Source organism: Mus pahari, chromosome 8 (assembly GCF_900095145.1).
Source record: "Mus pahari chromosome 8, PAHARI_EIJ_v1.1, whole genome shotgun sequence".
In the NCBI taxonomy this organism is placed as follows: Eukaryota; Metazoa; Chordata; class Mammalia; order Rodentia; family Muridae; genus Mus; species Mus pahari.
Window position 1 is genome coordinate 56,671,358 of NC_034597.1, and position 25,443 is coordinate 56,696,800.

At 46.7% G+C, this 25,443-nt stretch overlaps 1 protein-coding gene across 2 annotated transcripts in view; it reads left to right on the forward strand.

Annotated features, from left to right (window-relative positions):
- Scara5 (scavenger receptor class A member 5) overlaps positions 1-25,443 on the forward strand; it is a 98,283-nt gene that overhangs the window by 43,522 nt on the left and 29,318 nt on the right. For both annotated transcript variants that reach the window (XM_021203456.1, XM_021203458.1), the window contains exon 4: positions 21,581-22,255. In XM_021203456.1, the coding sequence (XP_021059115.1) occupies positions 21,581-22,255 (675 nt within the window). The remainder of the gene's footprint in view (positions 1-21,580; positions 22,256-25,443) is intronic.

Here is a 25,443-nt window from a genome sequence, read left to right on the forward strand (position 1 = left end):
AGGTTGAATATCTCTTATCTGAAATACTTGAACCAGAATTTCGGGTTGTTTTTTTTTTTTTAAATTAAAATGTTTGCATATGTATAATGAAGTCAATTGGAGAAGTGAAGAGTGACCCTTCTTATTCAGATCCTCATGGAAACCATGTGAACGCAGACACTGTAAGGTGCACAGTGGGCAGAGTTCATGCTGTGTGGCTTTCATAGTCTTTGCAAGGTAGGTTGAGTCACATCTAAGAGTGAGATGACAAGGTAGACCTGAGTGTTAAGGAGTGTGGGACGTTTTGGGTGGCAGCTAAGGAGATTCCAATCCTTCTCACCTACCCACTCAAGGCAGCACAACTCCAGGTGTGTTCAAAAAGCACAGGAAAGGGCCCCATTAGTAAAATTCTTTTGGAATTCCATGTGACCCAAGAGTTAAAGCAGGGGAAGAAGTTGGGTACCTATGACTGAGGATGATCATTTGTGGATCTAGAAGTAGCAAAGTTATGTAGAAGACAAAGGTGTGTGAGCACATTCCTGACTCCAGTCATGACTGTGATTACCAAATAGAATCAACAAAAATTGTCAAATTACCCGTTTATGGTTCACGTTGTGACCACTTGAACTCTTAGCTTGTAGGTAATTTTCTAATATTTTAAGTGTGTCTGTATTTCAACCTTAGCCTATCTCAACATTTTTCCTTTTGTAATTAGATAAGTGCTAGGTTGATAGATGGCAAGGTAGTTAAACAATAGATGAATGGGTAGAAAGATGGATGGATGCATGCATGCACACATGAGTGAATGTGTAGGTGATGGGTGAATATATGGATGATGGGTAGGTAACTGAGTGGTGGCTGGCTAGATGTATAGATGGATGGATGTGTGGATAGATGGATGAATGTGTAGATGGATGAATAGAATGGTAGATGGGTAGATGGGTGGATGGATAGATGGATGGATAGATGGATGGATGGGTATATTGATAGATGGGTAGATGAGTGGATGGTTTGGTGGGTGGATGCATGCACGAGGACAAGAGCAGTTTGGGGTGTGATGGCTTTAGCAGGAGTGGGTGAAAGGAGAATACAGTGTTCTAGACCTCTTTGGAAAGCATCAAGTGATCATTAAACCCCAGGGAGAGCTAGGCTTGTGGCCACAAGGGTGAGAAGGGTAAAGAGCTGTGTGTCCAGGCTTTTAAAAGTCACAGGCCTGAGACCAGGGCCAGGGAAACATTCATCCTGATTTAGAGTCCCTGGATTTCATCTCAGGGCCTGGTTGTCACACACCAGTAGTGGGGATATCATTTCTGTTCATTGGCCTCAGTTCTTATCTGATATGAGTGGATATTGAATGCTGACCAAATGTCCTTTGCTCTGTGTTGGAACACTAACATCAACAAGTCTGATAATCAGTGAAAAAGGGGGAAGCATCAAGATGCAGTGGGGGTGCATCAAAGGATGTAGATGGGAACTGTAGCCATAGCCTGGATTTGAGCCGGGCTTTGTAATGTATGCCAAATCTTCTTCCCTCATATTTGATTTTCTTGAATGGAAGAAAATCTACATTTAAAAAAAAACACACACACACACACACACAGAGTCTGGCTCATAGTAGGTATTCACCTAGAGCTCGATCTTTTTTTTTTGAGTCTTCCCACAACACCCTGGAACAGATGTTGAGAGTGTCGCTTTTATATGAAAAATGAGATACACAGAAAGACCGAGTCCTTTGCTGCAGAGTATGCTGCAGGTTTATGGCAGACAGGATTTGAACCCTGATGTTTAGATTACAAGTTAGTGATTCCCGTCCTTTCTAACTTAGCTATGTCTAACAGCTCCTCCAACTCTAAAATGCCAGACCCACTTCCTCAATGTAACCTTCTGTGCTGCACACAAAGCTGCCAGAATTTGAAAAACTCTAAACATGACATGAATGTAGTTGTTTCTTATTACAATGTGTTAAATGTTGTCATCAAAATCGTTCTCTTTGGTTCAGAAAGGGTCTGGATCCATCTAATACAATACTGTGACTTACGACCATCTCTGGCAAAGTTCCATACAAGCCTTTTGCAACAGTAAATATTTTTATAATACTAGATCTATCCCACCGACTTTATAATTCCAAATACTCTGGGGACCAATCAGTGCTCCCAAATAATTATTTGTGTTAACGGTTTTAATCAGAATGATTCTGACTATATAGAAATGTTCTTTGTATTACAATCAGTACAAATTCGGGTGAATGAATATGAGTGGGTAGATGTATGCACGCATAGCTAATGGGTAGGTCAGTACATGGTGGACAAATGAATGCACTGATGGATAGATAGATGATGGATGGTGGGTAGGTGAATGGTGGATGGATAGATGATAGATGAATGGAAGGATGAGTGCACACATGTATGAGTGGATGGATAGGCAGATAGGTGATAGATGAATGAATGATGAGGTGATTAGATTAATGGGTAGATGGATAAATTATTATGAAAGGAAGGAAGAATAAGTGGATGGATGGATGGATGGATGGATGGACAGATGGGTAGGTGGGTAATACATAGCAGATGTATGAATAAATGGATGGATGAATAAATGGGCAGGTAGACGATGGATGGATGGTTTCCTTGGCAGCAGTGTGGTATAACAGAACTTCTGTCTGCGGAAGTGTATGCATGAGTCTTGATTGCATCACCAGTGATATTAGTGATCCAAAACATGTCACACCATCTTTTCCAGTCCCAATTTCTTCATCTGAAAGTGAGGAGTAAATTAAGGTCACTCTCAGCTCGAAGTGTCCAGGATTGTATTGTCTTCTCAGACCACATTTTGGAAAAACAGAGATGAGAGAAATCAAAGGCGCCAAACCTCAAGTTTGGAGAAAGAAATCTCAATAAATGCCTAGAGTCCTGGCAAGTCTGTCTCAGATTCCTTACATGCTCATTAGTGAGGATAATTTTTAGCCTCCTTAAAATACTTTATGACAGTCTCAACAAGTGAAGAAACATGGATCTGAGAAAACTGGCCAACCTTGCTCAAATGAAAAGCAGTGTGTCCCCCCTGGGGGAGAGATGTTGAGCTGTTTGAAAACAAGCGCTTACAGAACAAATTGTCCAAAAAGACAGAATGGGGAAGCACGCTGGCTGCCCTTGATGATTTCAGATCCCAGCCGTGTGGGATGGAGGCTAGGAGCGTCATCCCAGGGAAACACAGGAGGAGACTTGCTCAGCCTCAGTGGGTTCCTGCTAGAACAGGAGCGATGGACCTTGCATAGAAGTGAGACAGAATGAGGTAGACAGACTGGTTTAGACCCTGCATTGGCTGTTCTTGAGTGAAATTATTCTGAACAAGCCAGTCAGCCTTTCTAAACTGTGTATGTAAATTAGACCAGGGCACAATGAGCCGGAGGCTCTCTGCCTGGCTGTGAGTAGACACACATTAGTATTAATTCCCTTTCTTGTCCACCCCAGTCAAGAGGATAGACCACTATGTTCCTCATCCTATCTGTACTGCCCACTGGACAGCTGGGCACAGGATTAGTCCTGCAACACACTGGTCAGTCAATTGAACAGAATCAGTGGATGACTCTATCTTAGAACATAAGGTGGAGAGCAACTGATGAAGTCACCCAACATTACCTCTGTCCCCTAAACTTACACAGACACACACACTCACATACACACAGACACACACACTCACATACACACACATGCACACACATATGTCCATATATGGATATATGGATAGATATAGATAATAATAATGATGATGATGATGAAAGGACAGGAAGAAGAGACTCCACTGGTAGGTGAGAAAAAGCAGAGTATTCCCACGGGCTTGAGGATTGGAAGCATGATGCTGGGTCAAGAGACAAACTGTCCCTGCTACTGTGAGCCTAGACCCCACCTCTGTCACAGCCACCCACACTGAATCTCTCTTTGGAGCCCGCATCTCCCCAGCATCAGACTACAGAACAAGATTTTCATGGGGTAAGAAGACAGGGTACAGCAGTGAGGAAATGGGACACAAAAGGCTCTGTTCTATCACATTTAATTTCATTTTCCCAATGATTGGAGTATCTTACCAGACCCTAGTTTTCACACATTACCTACCCCTGAGGCCTGTTACAAAAAATCAGACCAAAGAAATGGCTCAGCAGCCAAGAGCGTGCATTGCTTCTGCAGAGGACCCCGGTTTGGTTCCTAGCGCCCCAAACGGGTGACTCACACCTGCCTCTAGCCTCACTCAAGAAGATCTGGCGCCCTCTCTGGCTTCTGAATCACCTGCACACATGGGCACATACCCACACACACATGTACATAGATGTAACTTACAAATGAATATGAAAAACTGCCCAGCATAGCGCCTGGGCAGTTTAAATGAAGAATAAATGAAAGCGTTCCTTCTGAAGAATTATTCAGAGCCCAACTGTTGTATCTCTGCAGTAAATTTTAAAATGATGTCAAACCAAAAGTGCACACAGGAGAAAGGGCACCCGCTTTCAACAAGTGGTGGGGTCAAACTGGAGAGTTGAGTGTAAAAGAATCCAAATCGACCCATGCCCATCACCTGCACAAAACTCAACTCCAAACGGATCAAGGACCTCAGTGTAAGATACCCTGAATCTGACACTAAGAAAATAGGGAATAAGGTTGAGCTACTGGCATAGGACCCTGATAACGCAGGCATTAAGACTTCATGGAGCTTAAAAACCAAACAAAAACTTCTTTGTAGTAAAGAACACTATCATTTGAGCAAAGAGGAAACCTACAGAATGTGGAAAAATATCTACCAATTATACATCAGATAGAGTTAGTATTGTAGATAATGCAAAGAAATCAAAACTTCAAGAAAACAAATAACCTAATTTTAAATGAGGTTTAAACAGAGTGCTCAGAAGATGAGACACAAATGTCCGAGAAACACTTAAATAATGGTCAACACCCTTAGCCATCAGGAAAATGCAAATCAAAACTGCTTAGAAATTTCATCTTACAGCAGTCAAAATAGCTAAAATCAGTAACACAAATAACAACATATGCTGGCAAGGATGTGGGGAAAGGAGACCACTTAGTCATTGCTAGGGGAGTAAAAACTGGTACAACCACTATGAAAATCACTATGGTGACCCTCTGGGAAGCTGAGAATGATCCAGCACACCACTCTTGGGGAGACACCCCAATGGCTCTACATCCTACCACAGAGGCGCCTGATCATCTGTGTTCCTTGTTCCTCTCTTCATAACAGACAGACTCTGGGAACAGTTAGGATGTCCACCGACTGAAGTAAATAATGAAAGTATGGTACATTTACATAATAGAATATTATTCAGCTGTTAAGAAAGAGAAAATTTGGGGACTGGAGAGATGGCTCAGGGGTTAAGAGCACTGACTGCTCTTCCAGAGGTCCTAAGTTGAAATCCCAGCAACTACATGGAGGCTCACAACCATCTCTAATGAGATCCAATGCCCTCTTCTCGTGTATCTGAAGACAGCTACAGTGTACTCATATATAATAAAGAAATAAATCTAAACAAAAAAAAGAAGAAAGAAAGAAAGAAAGAAAGAAAGAAAGAAAGAAAGAAAGAAAGAAAGAAAGAAAGAAAAAGAAAAAGAAAAAGAAAAAGAAAAAGAAAATTTGCAGATCACTGCACCATTTGACTCTCATGAGAGATACTTCTTCTTGCAGTAGGTTGCGGTTACCACAGAGATCCACAACTGGACAGTGTGCAGAGTGTGAGAGACTTCGGAGTCCTCGGGCCTGAAGGCTCAACCAGACAAAGATCAAAATAGACAAAAACCTCAGCATGAAGGAGGGGAAGTAGGCACAAAGTCCCATTGCTAGCCAAGAAGCTTTACAAATTATAGCTGCTGGAAGAGAAAAAAATCTTTTTCTTCAGTGGAGAGATACTGGGCAGATGAACCACACTTGAGGGCAGACGCTGTGCCCTGGAACAGAAGGCTAGCACAAATCGGACTCCACATTTTCTAGTAGATTTTTTTTCCTCAGGAAAGAGAAAGAATATGAAGTTGGTTGGATTGTGGAGGAAGATCTGGGAAGAGTGGGAGGAATGGGAAAGAATATAATAAAAATACTGCTTGAACTTCTCAAAGAGTAAATTTAACAGAGGGGAAATGAGTATAACATAAAATACCTAATACGATTTAAACCACGTGTTTGTTTTTAGAATGTGTAGATGATCATCTTGCTAGCTCAGTGATGAAATGAAATTCCAGAAGGGAGTTGCTGTTTTACGATGGGTGGGTGCTACATTTATGTAAAGGGGCTGGGAAGTACGTGAACTCCAGCTTGTCAGGGTTTATTTCCATCCTGAACTTCTCAAACGGTAATGAAATCTCTGGAGATAAGTCCAGTGCTGGGCTCTACAAGAGCAATCCACATTCATGTCTCTCTCTGTGTGTATTACATCACTGTGGGTGGGGCCTTTATTTTCTTGCAAGCCAACTGGGAATTTTTTTTTCCTTAAATGCAATGTTGAGATACCAGGTAGAGTCAGTAAGCAAGTCACTATTCTCTACGGGGCACTCTGCATTCTGCATGCAATTGAAAAGAGGCTCCAAACTTGCCTGAAGATGTTGTTATCTCTTTGTATCTATAGTAAGCATTCTGTTAGCCAGTCATTGAAACAACCACAAAAAGCACCGGTAACATGCGTTGCCTTATAGAGAAGGTTGACCACAGGAGGTTTTGTTTTGTTGTATAAATTATGGTGCAATCTCATGCCACTACACTGAGTCTCTTAATCATGCTCAAGTAAAGTTGGTCGCGTGAAGCACATTCACGCTGACGCACCCACCGGGAGATCTGTACATTTCTGAACTGCTATCAGATCACACAAGCATGAGCCCAAGGGTGGCAAATGGTTGGCTTGGTTCTGGAAGTTCCAGGCCACCAGGCCTCAAAAGAATCAGAGTGGCTATCCTGTAGAGCAGTGAGTGGTTCTCACCCGTCCTAATGCTGTGACCCCTTAATACAGTTCCTCATGTTGTGGTGACACCCAACTATAAAATCATTTTGTTGCTGTAATTTTGATACTGTTATGAATTGTAATGTAAATATCCGTGTTTTCTGATGGTCTTAAGCGATCCCTGTGACAGGGCTGTTCAGCCCTCAGGAGTCAGCCCACAGGTTGAAAATTGCCTGCTGTGGAGCCTTCTGAGTATCCTGGGTCAGTTTGCCTAATCTCATGAACATGGGAATTGGCAGCGGTCTTTCATGTGTACTCCCTATTTTTCCAGTTAATCTTCAGTAAGGGACCTCACTTAGCTACCTTTAGGAGGTTGAATTTTTGCCCTCTGAAAGTCATGTGTTGCAACCCTGACTTCCAGTTACCTGAAACTGATACACACGAAGACCTCTTTAGAGAGGTGATGGCATTAAAATGAGGCTGCTGGGGTGTGTTCTAGTTTCAGTTCTACTACTGTGACAAAAATATCCTGACAAAAAAAAAAAGCCACTGAGAGGACAAAGGGCTTATTTGGCTTACCATCCTGTGTTCACAAGCTATCGTTGTGCGGAAGTCAAAGCAGGATTACTTTACAGTCAAAACAAATTTACTGACTTCATTTGTGCCTCCTAACTTCCTTCCACCAGATCCTGCTTCATGACAGTTCTACCATCTCCTAGTTAGCACCACAGGCTAGGGTCCAAGCATGTCTTTATCATATGAGTTCTGGAGGAACACTTCAAACCACGGCCCTCTGGTTCAGGTACTTCACTCTCTCATCAGGACCACAGCCTCCTGAGCCTCCTCGGGCTCCCATTTCCCTCTGGTACATTCTCCTCATTGCTGACAGAAGCATTTTAGAAGCACCTCTCTGTCGCACATACATGCAGAATGTCCACTCAGTGTGTGGCTTCTTTAGAGAAACTTCATGTTGAGCTTTGCCTCTCCAAGCAAAGTTTATGGATAAGTTCTTACTTTTTAAGTAAGTATTTTCACATTTTAATTTAATTTTATGTGCATGGGTTTTTTTTAATGTATATCTGTGTACAGTGTCCCTAGAGGCCGGATGATGGTCTTAGATCCTCTGAACCTGGACTTACAGACAGACGTGAGCAGCCATGTGCGTGCTGGGAGTCCAACCCATGCCTTCTATAGAATGGCCAGTGCTGTTAACCACTGAGCAATCTCTCCATCCTCAATAAGGTCTCCCTTGGCATCTAGGTTTCTCCCCTACTGTCCTGGTAGGGGAACTCATGTTTTAGGTCACCAGCTTCAAGACTCATATAGGGAGTAGCTACTTCACATTTATGGATCAGATGACTTAAGACGTGTGTGAACCTACAGTCTAAACCCAAACTCAGATGTGGTTTCTCAAGACTGTGGGGAGTCAAGAGGTGATGAAGAAACTAAAAGACAAAGGAAGGTGGGAATTGGGTAGCTGTATTGTTGTGGTTGGGGAAGGCGTGCTTCTGATTTTGGCCTGAGATTGCTGTGGGACCAGAGCACAAGGTGGAGGCCTAGTAGCTGGTGTTGAAGTGTGAGCAGTGGTGGGAGATGGAGAGAATAAAGCCAGGAAATAGAGAAAGCCAAGGTCAGCACATGGCTTTGAGTTGGTCTCCATTTGGGACTCCGCCCTTTTCTGCTAACTAAAGAGCTGGTCACAAGAGCCTCGAGCTGTCTGTTCCAAGAAAGCATAATGGACTGGCTCCTGCCTCCTTCCATCAGGGTCTCCCAGGGATCGAGGGCATGAAAGTATAATTTAAAAGTCATCTGAGATGCCAGAAGCGCTGGATGCAGGGAGCTAGAGATTCGGAGGAGAGCTGGGTTGAGAAACAATAGGCAGGATATTTGGGGACTTGGGTGGCTTAGGGCAGAAGTCACACCTGCCAAAACAGCCAAACCAAGTCCATCTTTTTCCGGGAAGAGCCGAGGACATGTGTGTTTCACGACACCCTTCCTTTTCAGTCATTCAGTGACACTTTTGACAACTGTTTGCTCATTGCCGGTGAAGTTCAAGGCTCTGTGTCAAACATCATGCTGGTCTAAGCAGTCTTGACGTGCACTTGGAAAGAGTCAGTCCTTTTCCTATGAGGTATATGAGCCTAAGTGAAAACTCTCGGGGTTATTTGGAGTGGCTGGCCATGATTTCAGACACTCCGGCCTCCAAAATGGGAAGCCAGGGCTAATCTCCTCCTTAGGAGTCTTTTTGGTTTATAATTCATCTTGGATCTCATTTTCACAGTAATCAGCAGAAACGATTAGAGACACTGTGTGCTTGGATCCGGATCAGGCAACTTTCTGCCAGGACACAGTATACACAATGTATCCAGTCTGGCCTCTGGGGACAATAACAAACACATTGGTGGGACTGGCCTCCTTTGAAGTTCTGACAGGACATCCTAATATGGGGTGGTTGTGACTGGCTGGTGGACCCTATCCAGCCTGTGTGCCAGCAATGTGCCAGGGACTGGACTTATTTGTAGACTATGGGCAGATCTGAGGTAATTTTTTGAGGTACAGACAAGTAGGGTAGAGTGTGGTAGAAGAATTGTCCCCTTTATTCTGGTCAGGAGACTTCTGGTGAGGTCGCCCAAGCCTGGCATGCTCAGCCCCATCTGTGCTCTGCAGAGCTCAGCCACTGAATGGGTCTCTACAGCCTCTGGTATGGAGCAATGTCTCTCCCATTCTTCTGAGGAAGAAACGGAGGCCAGGAGGTAGAATAACCACTAGTGACTGCCTCCTGACTCGTGTTCCCGTGGCCACACCATCGCTGCCCTCTGGAAGCTGAACTGAAGAGGTGTCCATATAAAGGCAGCTTCCAGGGGAACAAAGCTGTGAGCAGGCAGAGGCAGCGTCCACAGGACTGGGAGTTGGAGAGACCACAGACAGTGCTTGACTAAGTGTAAAATCAGTATGTCTGCACGTCCCACCCACATTGGCTGAGGCACTGAGATGGGGCAGGTGGAGAACAGAGATCCCAACACTTTCCCATCAGTCTCTGCTCAGGACACCCCAGAGCCCAGATATGCCTGAGTTCCTCAGAGGTAGGAAGGACACCCTGAGGTATGGATATTCTGCTTCTGACGTTGTAATTGGGAGTGAATGGGAGAAAGAGTTCCAGACCTTTGGTTGAAGTCACAGGAGTGGTTTAAGGCCATATTTTCCTACAGGGCAGCCATCAAGATAAGGCATCCCCTTCCCTTTTTCTCCTTCATCCACAGCCCACTGGTCCCTAGGCCCCTGGAAGCCTCAGGCCCTGCCTATCCATCCCTCCTCAGAACCTGCCAGCTTCTTTCTGAACAGGAAGTGGGATGAGACTGCTTCTGGAGGAACAATTGACAATCAGCTTCCCTGAGGCCGCTGGGGGTCCTTGATCATTGCCCAACTAATTTGACCATAAATCCAAATTAAGAAAAAAAACAAAAAATCCTCCCTAAGGCCACACCCTCCATCAAATCAGTATGTTGCCTTGTTTCAGATCCACCCATTTGCACATCCAGGCTTGACAAAGTCACTTCTGGGAAGCTGTTCCACCTAATATTATTCGTATAATGATTTCATGAGAACTTTACCGTCCTTCTCCTGGTCATTTATAATTTTAACAACTGAAAAGACTCCCACCTGGGGATCCCAAGACAAAAAAAAAAAACAAAAAAAAAAAACGAACTTTCCTCTCTGGGTTCTCAGTCAACAGTCAGAGGAGACAACAGCACATGGAGCCAGGGAGTGAGTCTTCCTCGCCGTACACCAAGCCAGCGAGAGGTTTTGCCAAGATGACAATTGTGTGTCTTCTAACTTACGTCCGACTAGCTATTCAAAGATAGCGTCAGTCCCTGCAGGCTGAGGGCTCAGTCTCCGGGGCTCAGCCGCCTCCACTGCCAGTTGCAGGCTCAGGTTTGTTTGACCTGTGTTTCTGCTTGGTGAGCTGCACATCGGCATTTCCAGAAGCCTGCTGTTGGGTTTGGTGCATTTGCTAGAGAATCCGGGAAGCACGTAGGCTTAAGGATTTATCGTAAAGGGCATCGTAAAGGGCATCGTAAAGGGACACGGCAGGCAGTTTTCTTTGAATTTGACAGTTGTGAGCTGCCCAGTGTGGGTGCTAGTAGCACCCCAGTTCCTTGGTATGCCGTCCTCTAGCTATCCTAGTCTTCTGGGATTTGGAAGTTTCCTTATGTAACCATGGTTGATTACATCATTGGCCAGTGGTAGGCACTTGGCCTTCAGCTCCTCCTCCCTTTCTAAAGGTTGGTAGCGGGGGAGAGGGGTGGTGGTGGTGTTAGGACTGAAAAATCCCAACTGTCCCCAACTGTCTCTTGGTTTTCCTAGTGGCCAGATTCCATTCCTGAAGTCCTTAGGGACTGGCAACCATCATCTCCTCCATTAGTATACCAGGAGACATTTCTGATATTATATATTATTATATTATTCTGAGGTGGTTAGCAGTCCTGTGCCAGGAAATGGGGGGATGAAGAACAAAGACATATTTTGCAACAACACTGGGACACATTGTAACTGACCCAGTCTCTTCCTGGTGAATCTCCTGTTCAAACTTGGTAAATAAACATAGAAACCTTTCCCCATCTTTTGAAATTTTTTTTCCTAACAGTAAGTTCCCAGAAGTTGGATTAGTAGGTCAAATGGTATAAGCTTTTTTTTTTTTTTTTTGACTGTGAAAAAATAAACCCAGCCAAGAGGCTGAAGGGATGGCTCAGCAGTTAAGAGCACACACTGCTCTTAGAGGATCCTGACTTGGTTCCTAGCACCCACATTGGGCAGCTCACAACTGTCAGGTCCAAAGGAAACTCTGTGTCTGAAAGTCTGGGGGTTAAACAAAAGCCAGAATTCCTCGGGAACTTGGGAAGTCAGTTCTCTACCCAAAGAAGGCATTTCCTTTATTGCCTATGGTGCCCATTGGCATGCTGAGCTCACACGGGCCTCCAGGCTCCCTCAGCATCATCAGAGTCCATGCTAGACTCCTAGCTCTTCTCTTCTCTTTCCCTTCCCTAACTCCAGGTCCAAGGAACCCAGCATCTTCTTCTGGACGCCATAGGTATCTGTACCTGTTTGTTTGTGTATACACAGGCACGTGCGTGCGCGCGCGCGCGCACGTGCGCGCGCACACACACACACACACACACACACACACACAGGGTAGGGGGAGTGAAGAGATCTCCGAATTACTTCCCATGCATTATACTGATACAAGCTTACACTATAGACTTGAGAGAGTGTCCACACTGTTAGGAATCTGCCCTAATCTCACTTTCTCACTGTCTACCATCTTGGGAGTATGGGTTCCATCTGCTGATAGGAAAGAACACTCTCTACCCACAGAGAGGAGAACAGAAGCACAGACCCCATGTGTCTGTGTGTCTCCAGGTCACCGGGGGATACTCTAGAACTCAGCTGTGGACTGAGGGAGGGACTTAAGGAGGTCATACAGGTGGGACATGGTCCCATGGTTTTAAAAGGAGACACCGGGAATACAAGAATGGGAGTGTCCTGCCCCATGGGAGGTCTCAGGAGAAGCCCAGCATTGGGAGCACCATGAACTCAGACTTCCAGCCTCCAGTATACGCTCCCCAGGCTCCGGTCTTCTCCTTGGCAGTGGAACTGACTTCTGTCACACCCCCTCACTCCCAGGACCAGTTTAGTCAGACTTGCTATCTCCATCCAGAACGACAGTGCTGAGTTTGGGTCCCGCCCACAACATCTGAAGGCCAACACACAGCAAAAATGAAGGCCCTTTGTCCTGTGAATGGGGGAAAAAGCTGCCAGGATTTTATATTTGCTGTTCACTGCTGTGTGTCCTTGGGCATGGGGACACACTGGGCAGTGGAAGCCTTCATTATCACCTGGACTCCTTTCTGGACCCAGCACATGTGCTGGAGCCCACCCTGACTGTTCCTGTCATGGGCAAAGAGGACGTGATAGGTGGAGGTCAGAGTCTAAGACTGCGTCCTGGTGCTGAGGGGAAGATGCGACACATCAGCAAGGCAACAGGCCAGATTCGTTCATCCCATGGTCCTTCACTGGGAAAACACAAGCTGAGAGATAAACTGATGTCCACTTGCAGAAAGGAGTCTTGGTGGGTCTAAATGCAAAGCGTGGGTCCTGTGTATTGGCTCTGGTGGCACAGGAAGGAAGGGTACTAGGAGACACTAGCAAGGCTGGCAATACAATCCACGTCACAGCTCTGTGATAGACTCCTCATCCCAAGTGCTGGAAGGATATTGGGCTCTGCTCTTGTGTACATGTGTGGGAGTGTGTGGGTGTGGTGCACATGTGTGAGAATGCATGTAGAGACCAGTGGTCAACCATGAGGTCAATTCCTGAAGTGTTCTCCACCTTGCTTTTGGATGCAAGGTCTCTCACACTGGTTTGGAATTGGCCAAGTAGGCTGGGTTGGCAGTGAGGCCTGGGATCCCCCTGTCTCTGCCTCACCAGGGCCAGGCCTGCAGATCCACGCTATTATGATGCTCAGACTTTTTACACAGGCGTTGCACACACTCTCGTGCTTGCACAGCAAGTGCCTGATCCAGTTACCCTGGCTCCGATCTCTGATTTAAAATGAAATTTTTCGTTCACATCACTGTGACCTCAGGTAACAGCCCCATGCCATGGCCCGTCTGATAAATGTGCCCCTCCTTCCTGATGCTTCTGCGCATGTGCTGGTTTTGCCATTATCTTTCAGCCCTATCCTCTCCAACACCCTGCTCTGAATATAGTGTTCTGTGAGTTCTGATACCTGCCTGCCTTCTGCGTCACTGGCCTGAAGATAGCAGGGTTAGACCTTGGTAGGAGTATAGGCTTACAACTCACTCCCTACTAGCAGGGTGGCCTTGAGCTTAGCGACTGGGAGGCCTGTGTTTAGATTTTCCCAGCAGTGAACAGTGACGCTGTCTAGGACTGAAGGACACTTGGCAAGTGCATTCCTCCAGAGAGGATGTTCCGTGCAGCTTTGTTCAGTGGGTGACAGCTGTGGTACCAGGGCCTTCCCTGCCCAGCAGCTAAGCCTGCTCACACACCTTACCACCTCTCAGATCTACTTCACCTAGAAGTGGGTGTGGCATTCCTACTTCCCAAGCTTGTTGGGAAGGGCAAGAGAGCAATTTCTAAAAGCCAGGACTGTTGGACAGACATAGATAGTGATAACTATTCTTTCCCTTCCTTTCCTCCTGCTTGTGGCACGTGACTGACTACCCTGGCATCAGATTCAGAGGAGAGCACCAGGAAGGGGCAAATGGCCCAAGTGCCCCATTGTTTTATGCTTCAGACAATCTCTTGGCATCCCAGCTCAGATAAAGAAGAGTATGAATAGTATAAATGTAGCCTCTCACTTCTCAAGGGTAGGTGGGTTAAAAATGAAGCCTAATAGATGTGTGGTTCCTCACAAGCATATAGGATGCAGGGTCAGAGCATTGGCTGCGTTGGCGATACTTGGCCTGCAGACATGAAGACCTGAGTTTAACGCCCAACAACTGCATAAAAATTGGGGCATGTTGGCACATATTTATAATCCCGGCGCTGAGAAAGTAGAGGTGGAAGAATTCCTGGAGCTCACTGGTCAGCCAACCTAACCAAACTTGCAAGACCAGCGAGAGAGACTGTCTCAAAAAAACAAGTCGGATGGTGCTTGAGGAGCAACACTTGAGGTTGAGCTCTGGCCTACGTGTGTGCATGTGTGTGCACATACACCCACCGGCCCACACACTAGTGCGCATATACACGTACATGTACACATGCACAGATGAGCATATCCTCTTACAAAGAGAGAGAGAGAGAGAGAGAGAGAGAGAGAGAGAGAGAGAGAGAGAGAGAAGGGGGCAGGGATTAACAATTCCCAACATTCATGTCACTAAACATCCAGTGGCTTGGAGAGCCTTCTTGGGACACACACACACTCACAAACACTCATGCAAATGCACACACATGCTTCACTGTTACCAGTGCACTCTTGCCATGCTGAAGAAATAACTCGCTAGTCAGGTCACATCTGGAGCACCCTGTCTGAGCCTGAAGATGATGGTTTATTCATGAACAGGACAGCTGTGGCCTGGGAGCTGACTCAGGACTGAGTGTGGATGGAGGGCCAGGTGGCGCCATGAACGTTCCAATAAGCAGGCTTCTTTAGGAAGCTGATCTTACTGCAGCTTGAGGCAAGCATTCACTCCCACACTGACTAGAGATTGTCAAGACATAGGTACTAATTCATCAAAGAGGACCCAGCAATAAGACCTGAACTTACATATCTGTGTGATTTCTACCAAGCACCCTGGCTCCAGCCTGGGTTTAAGCTAGAGAGCTCATTGTCTTCCTAAGGTATTCAGCACTGAGTGTGTCTGTGATAGGGTTTGCTCTCTGAATTCCGTCTTTTCATCAGAGAGCAAAGGGGTTCATATGGGGGACTCTGCAGCCACACTTCCAGACTCCAAAGTCAGTTCCCCGCTGCCTTCTTGCCCTGTGAGTGACTTACCCTCTGTTTGCCACAGTCTCCTCACTGGGACCATGAGGATGTAAATGATAAACAAGGCTTATATGGCAGGGGCATGAGATTCTTTGTATTAGCATGGAAGACAACACACCCAGAAGAGTGCGTGGCACACAGTGAGGACTCAGGAAAGCCCGGCTGTTAGTGTTAGGCTATGTTTATTTTCCCACTTGTGAAAGTATAAAAGTTGAAGAATAATTAAAACACATTAAATGTAGATATGCCAGGAAGGGAGATAAATGAGCTGTTTGCATAAACACGAATTATGAGAGTCACATTCAAGGAAGAATTGTTCCCTGTTGAGGACAGCAACCATCTGGAAGGAATTAAAGGAGGAGGGGTGGGTCATGAGCAGGGAACACTTGGGGACTGTTGGAAGGAGATAATTCACTCCGCTGTGCTTAAAGGGTCCCAAAGGAAGGACATTGCTCTAGGCTTGTCCAGCATGAGTGGGGCCCCCAAAAATTTGACCTCATAAGCAATGATCTGATTGGTCTAGGTGCCTACACTATCTAGGCCACTCCAATGAACAAAAACATCACCTTGAAAAGGCTGCTTCTGTAACAGAAGTAGGCTAATAGCAAGGTGCCGCTTTCTGTCTGTGGAAAGAACAATGACAACACGGTGATGCAGAGTGAAGTAGGGGTGTAAACCGACTCCATTAAACTTCAGTGCTCAAAATATGAATTAACATGATTTGGGGAAAGTCATTTGACTGTGATTTTTTTTTTCATTTGTTTGGTTTTTGGCTTTTGAGATGGGGGGAGAGTGGTCTCATTCTGTAGACAGGGTTTCTCTGTATAGTCTTGGCTGTCCTGGAACTCACTCTGTAGACCAGGCTGACCTCAAACTCAGAAATCCGCCTGCCTCCGCCTCCCAAGTGCTGGGATTAAAGGTTTGTACCACCACCGCCCAGCCCCAGGCTGGCTTCTAACTTACTATGTAGCCCAGGCTGGCTTCTAACTTACTATGTAGCCCAGGATGGCTTCTAATTTACTATGTAGCCCAGGCTGACTTCTAATTTACTATGTAGCCCAGGCTGGCTTCTAATTTACTATGTAGCCCAGGCTGGCTTCAGCCTCATGTCACTCCTCCTGCCTCAGCTTCCCTAGAGTTTGCTGGATTCTACTTCATCTGGTTATGGGATTTTTAAGAAAAAGTTATGAAATGTCTATATATCTTTCGGCCTACTAATTCAACTTCTGAGACTTTATTGTTATGAAAATCTTAAGAGGGGGAGGGGGAAGGAGGGAGAGGAGAAAGAGGAGGAGAAGAGGAGGAAGAGAATAAGGAAGAAATATTTGCATTATTTGCTGGGATAAAATGTGTGTCCCCTCCAGAAACTCTTTTCAGTCAACAAAATTATAGGAGGCTAAAAGAAAGATGGTAAAATTCTTGTGAAATAATTATAATGATAATAGTAAGTGGGAAGCTCTGCAGACATGACACTGTAAAGCCCAGGCATGCCCGTGGGTGAGCTGAGAAACCGAAGCAAACAACACTCAGCTCTGATGGAGGGTGTGGCCTGGGGAGGAGCCCCTTCCTTTAATTTGGATTTGTGGTCAGATTGGTTGTGCAATGATCTAGGCCCCAGAGGGACTCCCTGGGATGGGGGAAGGTCGTCGTCAGATGTCTCCATATAAACACAGACTTAGCTCCATTCCCTGACAAACAGAAAGACCTAAAGCTTGCGGGTACCCAAGAAGGGTCAGATGGGCAGGGATTGGGGACCTTCTGGACTGGGAAGAAAAAAAGTTGCTTGGCTCACTATCTGGACTCTGGGCAAATGCAGCCCTAAACTCTTCCTGTGACTTCAGCCCAGGGTCTTACAGTCACACTAGAACCAGGACACCCATACCTCAGGGTGTCCTTCCTACCTCTGAGGAACTCTGGTTTGCCTGGGCTCTGGGGTGTCCTGAGCTGAGACAGATGGGAAAGTGTTGGGATCTCTGTTCTCCACCTGCCCCATCCCAATGCCTCAGCCAATGTGGGTGGGACGTGCAGACATATTGATTTTACACTTAGTCAAGCACTGTCTGTGGTCTCTCCAGCTCCCAGTCCTGTGGACGCTGCCTCTGCTTGCTCACAGCTTTGTTCCCCTGGAAGCTGCCTTTATATGGACACCTCTTCAATTCAGCTTCCAGAGGGCAGCGAAGGTGTGGCCATGGGGACACGAGTCAGGAGGATGTCACTAGTGGTCATTTCACTCCCTGGCCTCAGTTTCTTCATCAGAAGAATGGGAGAGACATTGCCCCATACCAGAGGCTGTGGAGACCCATTCAGTGGCTGAGCTCTGCAGAGCACAGATGGGGCTGAGCATGCCAGGCTTGGGCCACCTCACCAGAAGTCTCCTGACTAAAGGAACTGACCCTTTTGCTAGACTCTGACAGTTCATATCTTCGTTCAACCTGTAAGTGGCTGTTGAGAGACTAGAACAAGTGTAGAAGGCAGCCAAGATGTCTGGAGACTAAGCCTAGTCCTGAGAAAACGAACAGGGAAAGCGTAGGTTTTAAGCCGCTCGGGGCTGAGTGAGGCTTTGGGACTCTGCTTCAACTTTCCCCCATTGCTTTGACCCACAGAAGGCACTGCGGAGTGCTTCCTCTGTCCCCCGACCTTCAGTTTGTTCTGACTGTTGGAATAATTTACATTCTGCTCGTGTTGGAATTGGCCACACTGGAGTTCCTCTCCATGGATCTTTCTCTTTGCCTAGGGTATAGAACCTGCCCATCTCACACCACAGGATCTTATCTAAAGTGACTTGTGTCCTCCAAAAGGGGTCATCACAAACGCTGTGCGATTCCAGGAACACCATGGAAGGAGTACAGCAGCGAGTTATCACATGATCTGAGAGCCCTCATGTCCTGTTTTCCTGTCCAGAAATTATGTTCGTGATATTTGAAACCTCAGAATGAGAGACGGGCACTGCGTCTTCATGTTTCTCTTAACTCACAGGGTTGGCAATCTGAGCAGACAGTGGATCTCACAGGAAGAAAACAGAGCAGAGCCGCTCAGTCCTTCTGGGGCTCAGGCTTGCCCTGCTGCTCGGGGGTCAGCACGTCTCTGAGATGTGCGCTGTCCGTGCCTCTCTCCTTATCATTCCCCGTGTCTTTCCCTCATTCTGTGGCTGTGTGGACTCAAGCACTTCTAGAAGTGCTGAGTCACTTCTGCTGGTTTCGACTTTGTGTTCCTCCAAGGGTATCTCTGTTGAGGGGGAGAGGTATCATAGAATGAACAAACCACCATCAGAATGTAGCTGCCAAGCTAGCAATTCATGTATGGCCTGCTTCCTTCTTACAACATGGAGTACATGTACATCTGCAATACAGAATATGAGCATGACCCCCAACATCTGTCTTAGTCAGGGTTTCTATTCCCGCACAAACATAATGACCAAGAAGCAAGTTGGGGAGGAAAGGGTTTATTCAGCTTACACTTCCACATTGCTATTCATCACCAAAGGAAGTCAGGACTGGAACTCAAGCAGGTTAGGAAGCAGGAGCTGATGCAGAGGCCATGGAGGGATGTTCCTTACTGCCTTGCTTCCCCTGGCTTACTCAGCTTGCTTTCTTATAGAACCCAGGATGGGGAATGGCACCACCCACAATGGACCCTCTCACCCTTGATCACTAATTGAGAAAATGCCTCACAGCTGGATCTCATGGGGGCATTTCCTCAAGGGAGGCTCCTTCCTCTGTGATAACTCCAGCTTGTGTCAAGTTGACACACAAAACCAGCCAGTACAACATTTTCCCTGTCTCCTATCGATTCCCAACACAAAGTCCTCAAAGAGAAGTTATGCCATCAGTTTTCTTGTTTGACCAAGCTTTGGACTAAGTTCCTGGTGTTCTGGGTTTCAAGATTTCCAAAGCAGAATTATCTCCTTCTTCCTGCCCCAATCCCACTGAAGCTACCTGTTTCCGTTTCAGGTTTTACAGGCCCCTGTGTCCCTAGAAACCTCAGTACTCAGTTTGCATGATCTCCCAGGAGACACCAGGATGATGTGATGGAACCTAGCGATGAAGATGTCTTGTCTTAGAGGGAAAAGACCTCTCCATGAGGAAGTGTTGGGAGGGGCAGAATGGCTTGTTTTGCTGGGCAGGAACGTATCAAACCTAGAAGGGCAGAGAAAGAGTAAGAATAGATCTGAAATGCTCTCCCCTGCCTGGGGTGCTCTTGCTGCAGCAGAATGAGATGAGATCTTGAACGGAGGAAGCCACAAATCCAGCACTGTAGCTGTCAGCCTGGTTCAGCCTATTGCCAGACGGAGTTGCTTTAAGCAGTTCTCAGGGAGGTATAAATTAGTGGTTCTCAACCTTCCTAATGCTGCGACCCTTTAATACAGTTCCTCATGTTGTGGTGACCCCAAACCATGAAATTATTTTCATTGATACTTCATTGTGTAACATAAATATTTTTGGCAATAGAGATTTGCCAAAGGGGTCGTGACCCACAGGCTGAGAACCACCAGCATAGAAGATAGCCCAGTTCTGGGATAGACCACTGGGGTAGGATTCGCTGTGTGACCCTGGGCCACATTAACAAAAAAGGATATCTAACAGAATTGGCTTAGTCTAATTGGGCCACTACAATGAAACACCTTAAACTGGATAGTTTATGAGCAACAGAAATTTCTTGCCCATGGTTCTGGAGGCTGGATGTCCAGGATCAAGGCCCCAAATTATTCAATGCCTGATGGCGCCTCTTGTGTGACCTCCTGTGGTGGTAAGAGTAGATAGCTTCCTTGGACTTTATGACAAGTTCTGCCCTCATGACCTAGTCACCTCCAAAAGGCCTCACCTTTTCATGTCACCACTGGCTATAAAGTCTTTAACTCCTGTAGGAGACCTTCTGACCATTGCTGGTACCTACTTCCTGTAGTGGAAGGGATCATAACACACAAACACTCTTTCTCTCAGGGTGTGTGTGTGTGTGTGTGTGTGAGTATGTATTCGTGTGTCTCAAGTTTTATGAGAGTTGTTTACAGGAACAGTATTTAGAGGAGTACAGGCAGCTAATCAGAGGCCTATCACTGAAGAAAACATCTCCCTTCTCTGGCAATCATTAATTGCCAATAGATCATCAGTGGAGATGGGGCCTCATGCACCCCTCTCCCTTCTAGGACAGAACACTGACAGCTCAGTCTTGTGCAGGTTCTGTAAGTGCATGAGTACGAAGGCCCTACCACACTTGGAGAGCATCCTTGCACAGTGCCCCACTCCCACCCCACCCCTCCCCCACTCACATCCTTTCTACCTCTGCCAGGTTGTGGCCTGGGCAGTGGAGAAAAACAACCAATACCTTTTTTTTCTTTTGAGACATGAATTTTTGTATAGCTTTGACTGTCCTGGAACTCACTCTGGAGACCACATTGGCCTTGAACTCGCTGAAATCTGCCTACCTCTGCCTCCTGAGTGCAGGGGTTAAAGGTGTGTACCCCTACTGCCCAGCTTGGAACAATTGAATTCCATAAAACTGTTCATATCCAATTTCTGTCCAATGGAAAATAATGTCCATTTCCTGTGTCCTAATTCATGATGTGTATATCTGTGCAGCAGAACACTAACTAGGTGCCTTAGTTAGGGTTTTACTGCTGTGAACAGACACCATGACCAAGGCAAGTCTTATAAAAACAACATTTAATCATGGCTGGCTTACAGGTTCAGGGGTTCATCAAGGCAGGAGCATGGCAGTATCCAGGCAGGCATGGCACAGGCAGAGCTGAGAGTTCTACATCTTCATCCAAAGGCTGCTTAGTGGAAGACTGACTTCCAGGCAACTAGGGTGAGGGTCTTAAGCCCACACCCACAGTGACACACCTATTCCATCAAAGCCACACCTCCAAATAGTGCCACTCCCTGGTCCAAGAATATACAAGCCATCACACTAAGCTCTAACTTAAGAGTTGCTAGGAATCTTTTAAAGTCCCAAAGCCAACATCCTGCCTGGTATCAGCAATATCTGCAGATGATTATAGTGACAGATAGGTCTGGGGACCACTGTTAGCACAAGGCCTGGGATCTACCCATCATTCTCAGCTACCCTTCCCTTTCTACCTTTTATTGAGCACCTGCTATATGCCATAGACTTCCCTGTTGTTAATTGAACCTCTCTGCTCAACGCCTTCTCACTCCTCACCTCTTCCACAGTGTCCCGGCCTCGAAGCTCCCCAGATGACTTGAAGGCGCTGACTCGGAATGTCAACCGACTGAATGAGAGCTTCCGGGACATGCAGCTGCGGCTGCTGCAGGCTCCATTGCAGGCAGACCTGACCGAGCAGGTGTGGAAGGTTCAGGATGCGCTGCAGAACCAGACAGACTCATTGTTGGCCCTGGCCGGCTTGGTGCAGAGGCTGGAGGGCACACTGTGGGGGCTGCACGCGCAGGCGGCACAGACTGAGCAGGCAATGGCCCTGCTGCGTGACCGAACGGGACAACAGAGTGACTCTGCACAGCTGGAACTCTACCAGCTGCAGGTGGAAAGCAATCGAAGCCAGCTGCTGCTGCAGCGCCATGCGGGCCTGCTGGATGGGCTAGCACGCAGGGTGGGGGTCCTGGGGGAGGAGCTGGCTGATGTGGGCGGTGCGCTCCGTGGCCTCAACCACAGCCTGTCCTATGACGTGGCCCTGCACAGCACGTGGCTACAAGACCTGCAGGTGCTGGTGAGCAATGCCAGCGCAGACACACGCCGTATGAGGCTTGTACACATGGACATGGAGATGCAGCTCAAACAGGAGCTGGCCACACTCAACGTGGTGACCGAGGACCTACGTCTGAAGGACTGGGAACACTCCATCGCCTTGAGGAACATCACCCTTGCCAAAGGTACTTGAGTGACCTACCCTGTCCATAGCTCCTCCTTCCTGCCTACATTTCCTACTAAGGCCAACCCCCGCCCCCACCCCCGCCCCCGGAAAGTTCATCCCGAGGACCCATCCTGGACTGACAGTTAAAACTTACACCTCCACCTTTACGTCTTACACTGTATGACTTATGACTGTGGAATGTCCTACCTAAATGGCCTGTGCCCATTTCCAGGGCCTCCCTAGGTATCTCTCTGCTCAGTAAGTATCCCTGGAGCAGAGAATGGACCCAGCATCCACACCCCTAGGCAGGAAAACAGCCATGGGTGGATGGTGATGGGTTGGGTGGTCAGAGAATTGGTATGCCCTCTGCAGCCTTCAAGAGACAGAAGAGGGTCCTGCTATAGGATCGGACTGGAGGGCAGAGAGACCCTCCAGTGGCAAAGGTCCTAATGAGTGGAGCTTCTAAGACTGGAGAATCCCAAACTACTAGACTGTTAGAAAAATGTTTGCCCAGGCAGTAGTGGCGCACGCCTTTAATCCCAGCACTCAGGAGGCAGAGGCAGGCGAATCTCTGAGTTCAAGGCCAGCCTGGTCTACAGAGCAAGGTTTCAGGACAGCCAGGGCTCCACAGAGAAACCCTGGCTTAAAACAGAAAATAAAAAACAACAACAAACAAACAAACAAAACCAAAACCAAAACAAAAGAAGAGAAGTATGTTTGTCAGGTAGAGTGTGTTTGAACTCACTAAATTTATTTCCTAAACACGATTGGCTGTGTGCTGGCTCATGCCTGTGAGCATAGCACTTGAGAAATAGAGGTGCAAAGATTAACAGATGGAGGCCAGACTGGTCTCTATAAAAAGACCCTGCATATGAATGGATGCAGTCACTAATGAACAGGCTGCTATTGTGATGAGACACCATGACCAAAAGTAAACTAGAAGAGGTTTATTGGGCTTACAGTTCCACACTGCAGTCCATTATTGAAAGACGTCAGGGCAGGGACTTAAACAGAGCAGGAACCTGTTGGCAGAAGCTAATGCAGAGGCCATGGAGGGGTGCTTCTTACTAACTTGATCTTCATGGCTTGCTTAATCTGCTTTCTTGTAGAACCCCAAACCACCAGCACTGGGGTTGCACCACCCACCAGCACTACAGGCTTGCCTGCAGTCTGATCTTAGGGAGGCATTCTCTCAATTGAGGCTCCCTCCTCTCCTCCAACTGCAGCGTGTGTCAAACTGACATAAAACTATCCAGCACACTCAACAGTGTTAACCTAGAGACCCAGCTCATCTCTTCTGATAAACCACTGTCTTCTTCCGGCTCTGAGATTCATGAGACCCTGCGTAGTCTGGCAGTCGGCACTACTGAAGTTGTTCTCATTGGTGTACCTGCTACACATGGGCGTACCTGGGGCATGCCGCGCAGCATCTCTTTTTTTTTTTTTTTAAGATTTTTATTTATTTATTATATGTAAGTACACTGTAGCTGTCTTCAGACATTCCAGAAGAGGGAGTCAGATCTTGTTACGATGGTTATGAGCCACCATGTGGTTGCTGGGATTTGAACTCCGGACCTTCAGAAGAGCAATCGGGTGCTCTTACCCACTGAGCCATCTCACCAGCCCCGCGCAGCATCTCTTAAGAGCAGCACCTGTCTAGGGAGGTGTCACTGTCCCCTTGGGTACTGCCATGGGCACTGAGACCCAGAAAGCATAAAGAGCCTGCCCAGGTTGCAGGGTAAGGTGGGGGTAGAACCGGGCATGGATTCTGGCCTTTGTGAGGCCATGCTTCTGTGTCTCCTGTTTTGTTTCCTGGGACATTTCCTCTGGTCCTGTCTGCTCTCTGCCCCCAAACAGAGAGGTAGACAGAATCTCTCCAGTTCACCTCCTCCAGCCCTGTGTCCCCTCCTCACCGCCCACAGTCCCTCTGAGCTTCCAGTGACCACAGGGCGCTATAGTCATCCTGGTGCCTTTAACACTTCATGTTCAGAGTGCTCTAGTATGTTTCTGTGAACTTTTATACTGTTGTTGGAGTGGCCTTCCTGCCATAATTCTTCCTAATTTGTCTCTAATTTTTACCTCTCTAAACACACATGTACATATTCATACACACACATATGCATACTTGCCTATACATACCTGTATAAACACACATAAACCCATATTCCTGAATGTATATCTCACATACACACACATGCACAGATACATTCACAAACACAGATACCTGCATGCACAACTCACATGTGTTCATATGTACATAAACCTGGATACATAACTCACATGTGCACAAATAGGCATATACATGCACAAGCATACACATAGACACCTCCATGCATAGCTCACCAGCACACACACATACACACACCTACATGTGTAATTCACATGTATGTGTACACATATGAACATACACACATGTGAATGCATAACTCATAGGTACATACATGTGCACACATACACAAACACAGACATCCTACATGCATAGCTCACATGTATACACACGTACAGATAAGCAGCTACCATGCTGCGCCCCTTTGCTCTTTTCTGGCTCATACTCATAAATATCAAGAGCATGTGTTTTTCAAAGATGAGAGCATTTACATTATCCTGGAGCTGCAGACGGTTTTCATTCTCTCACTTTGCTGTGCAGTTTTCTAGGGGTTTCGACTCCAGTTCATCTTTCGTAGACATTCACAGCAAAGCAGTGTTTTCTTCTGCTTTGGATCTTTTGGCATTGATGAGGTCCGTCAAAATCTGCCTGTGCAATTTAAAGGCAGAGAGAACTTAGATCAGCAGAGAGGGAGGCATCCCTAGGGCAGGAAGGAAAATCAGAGAGGGGAGACATGCCAGAACACATTGGTGTGGCAAGCCTTGAGGCAGGCCACCCGAGCCATATACAGATGGCTAAAATGGAAGCCTTCTAGAATTCTTTGGAATGGGAATAGACCTCTGAAATCATCTGGTCTAATCCTCCTGTATCATAGTGGAGAACCACAAGGCCCCAGGAGGGAAAATGACTTATCCAAGTCAAATGTCAACCCTCTTGATGAATGAAAATAAGTCTTCAAGGCAGCTTTCTCTGGCAGCTGCTTTGTTTTCGATAGAAAACACCACCTAGTGGCTGGAGGAGGGAGTCCCCCTCAGTGCCTTCTGTCAGGTGTGTGGAGTAAAGGAGTTGAGGCTGGGTCTAGGGCTGACAAGGGGATTCTG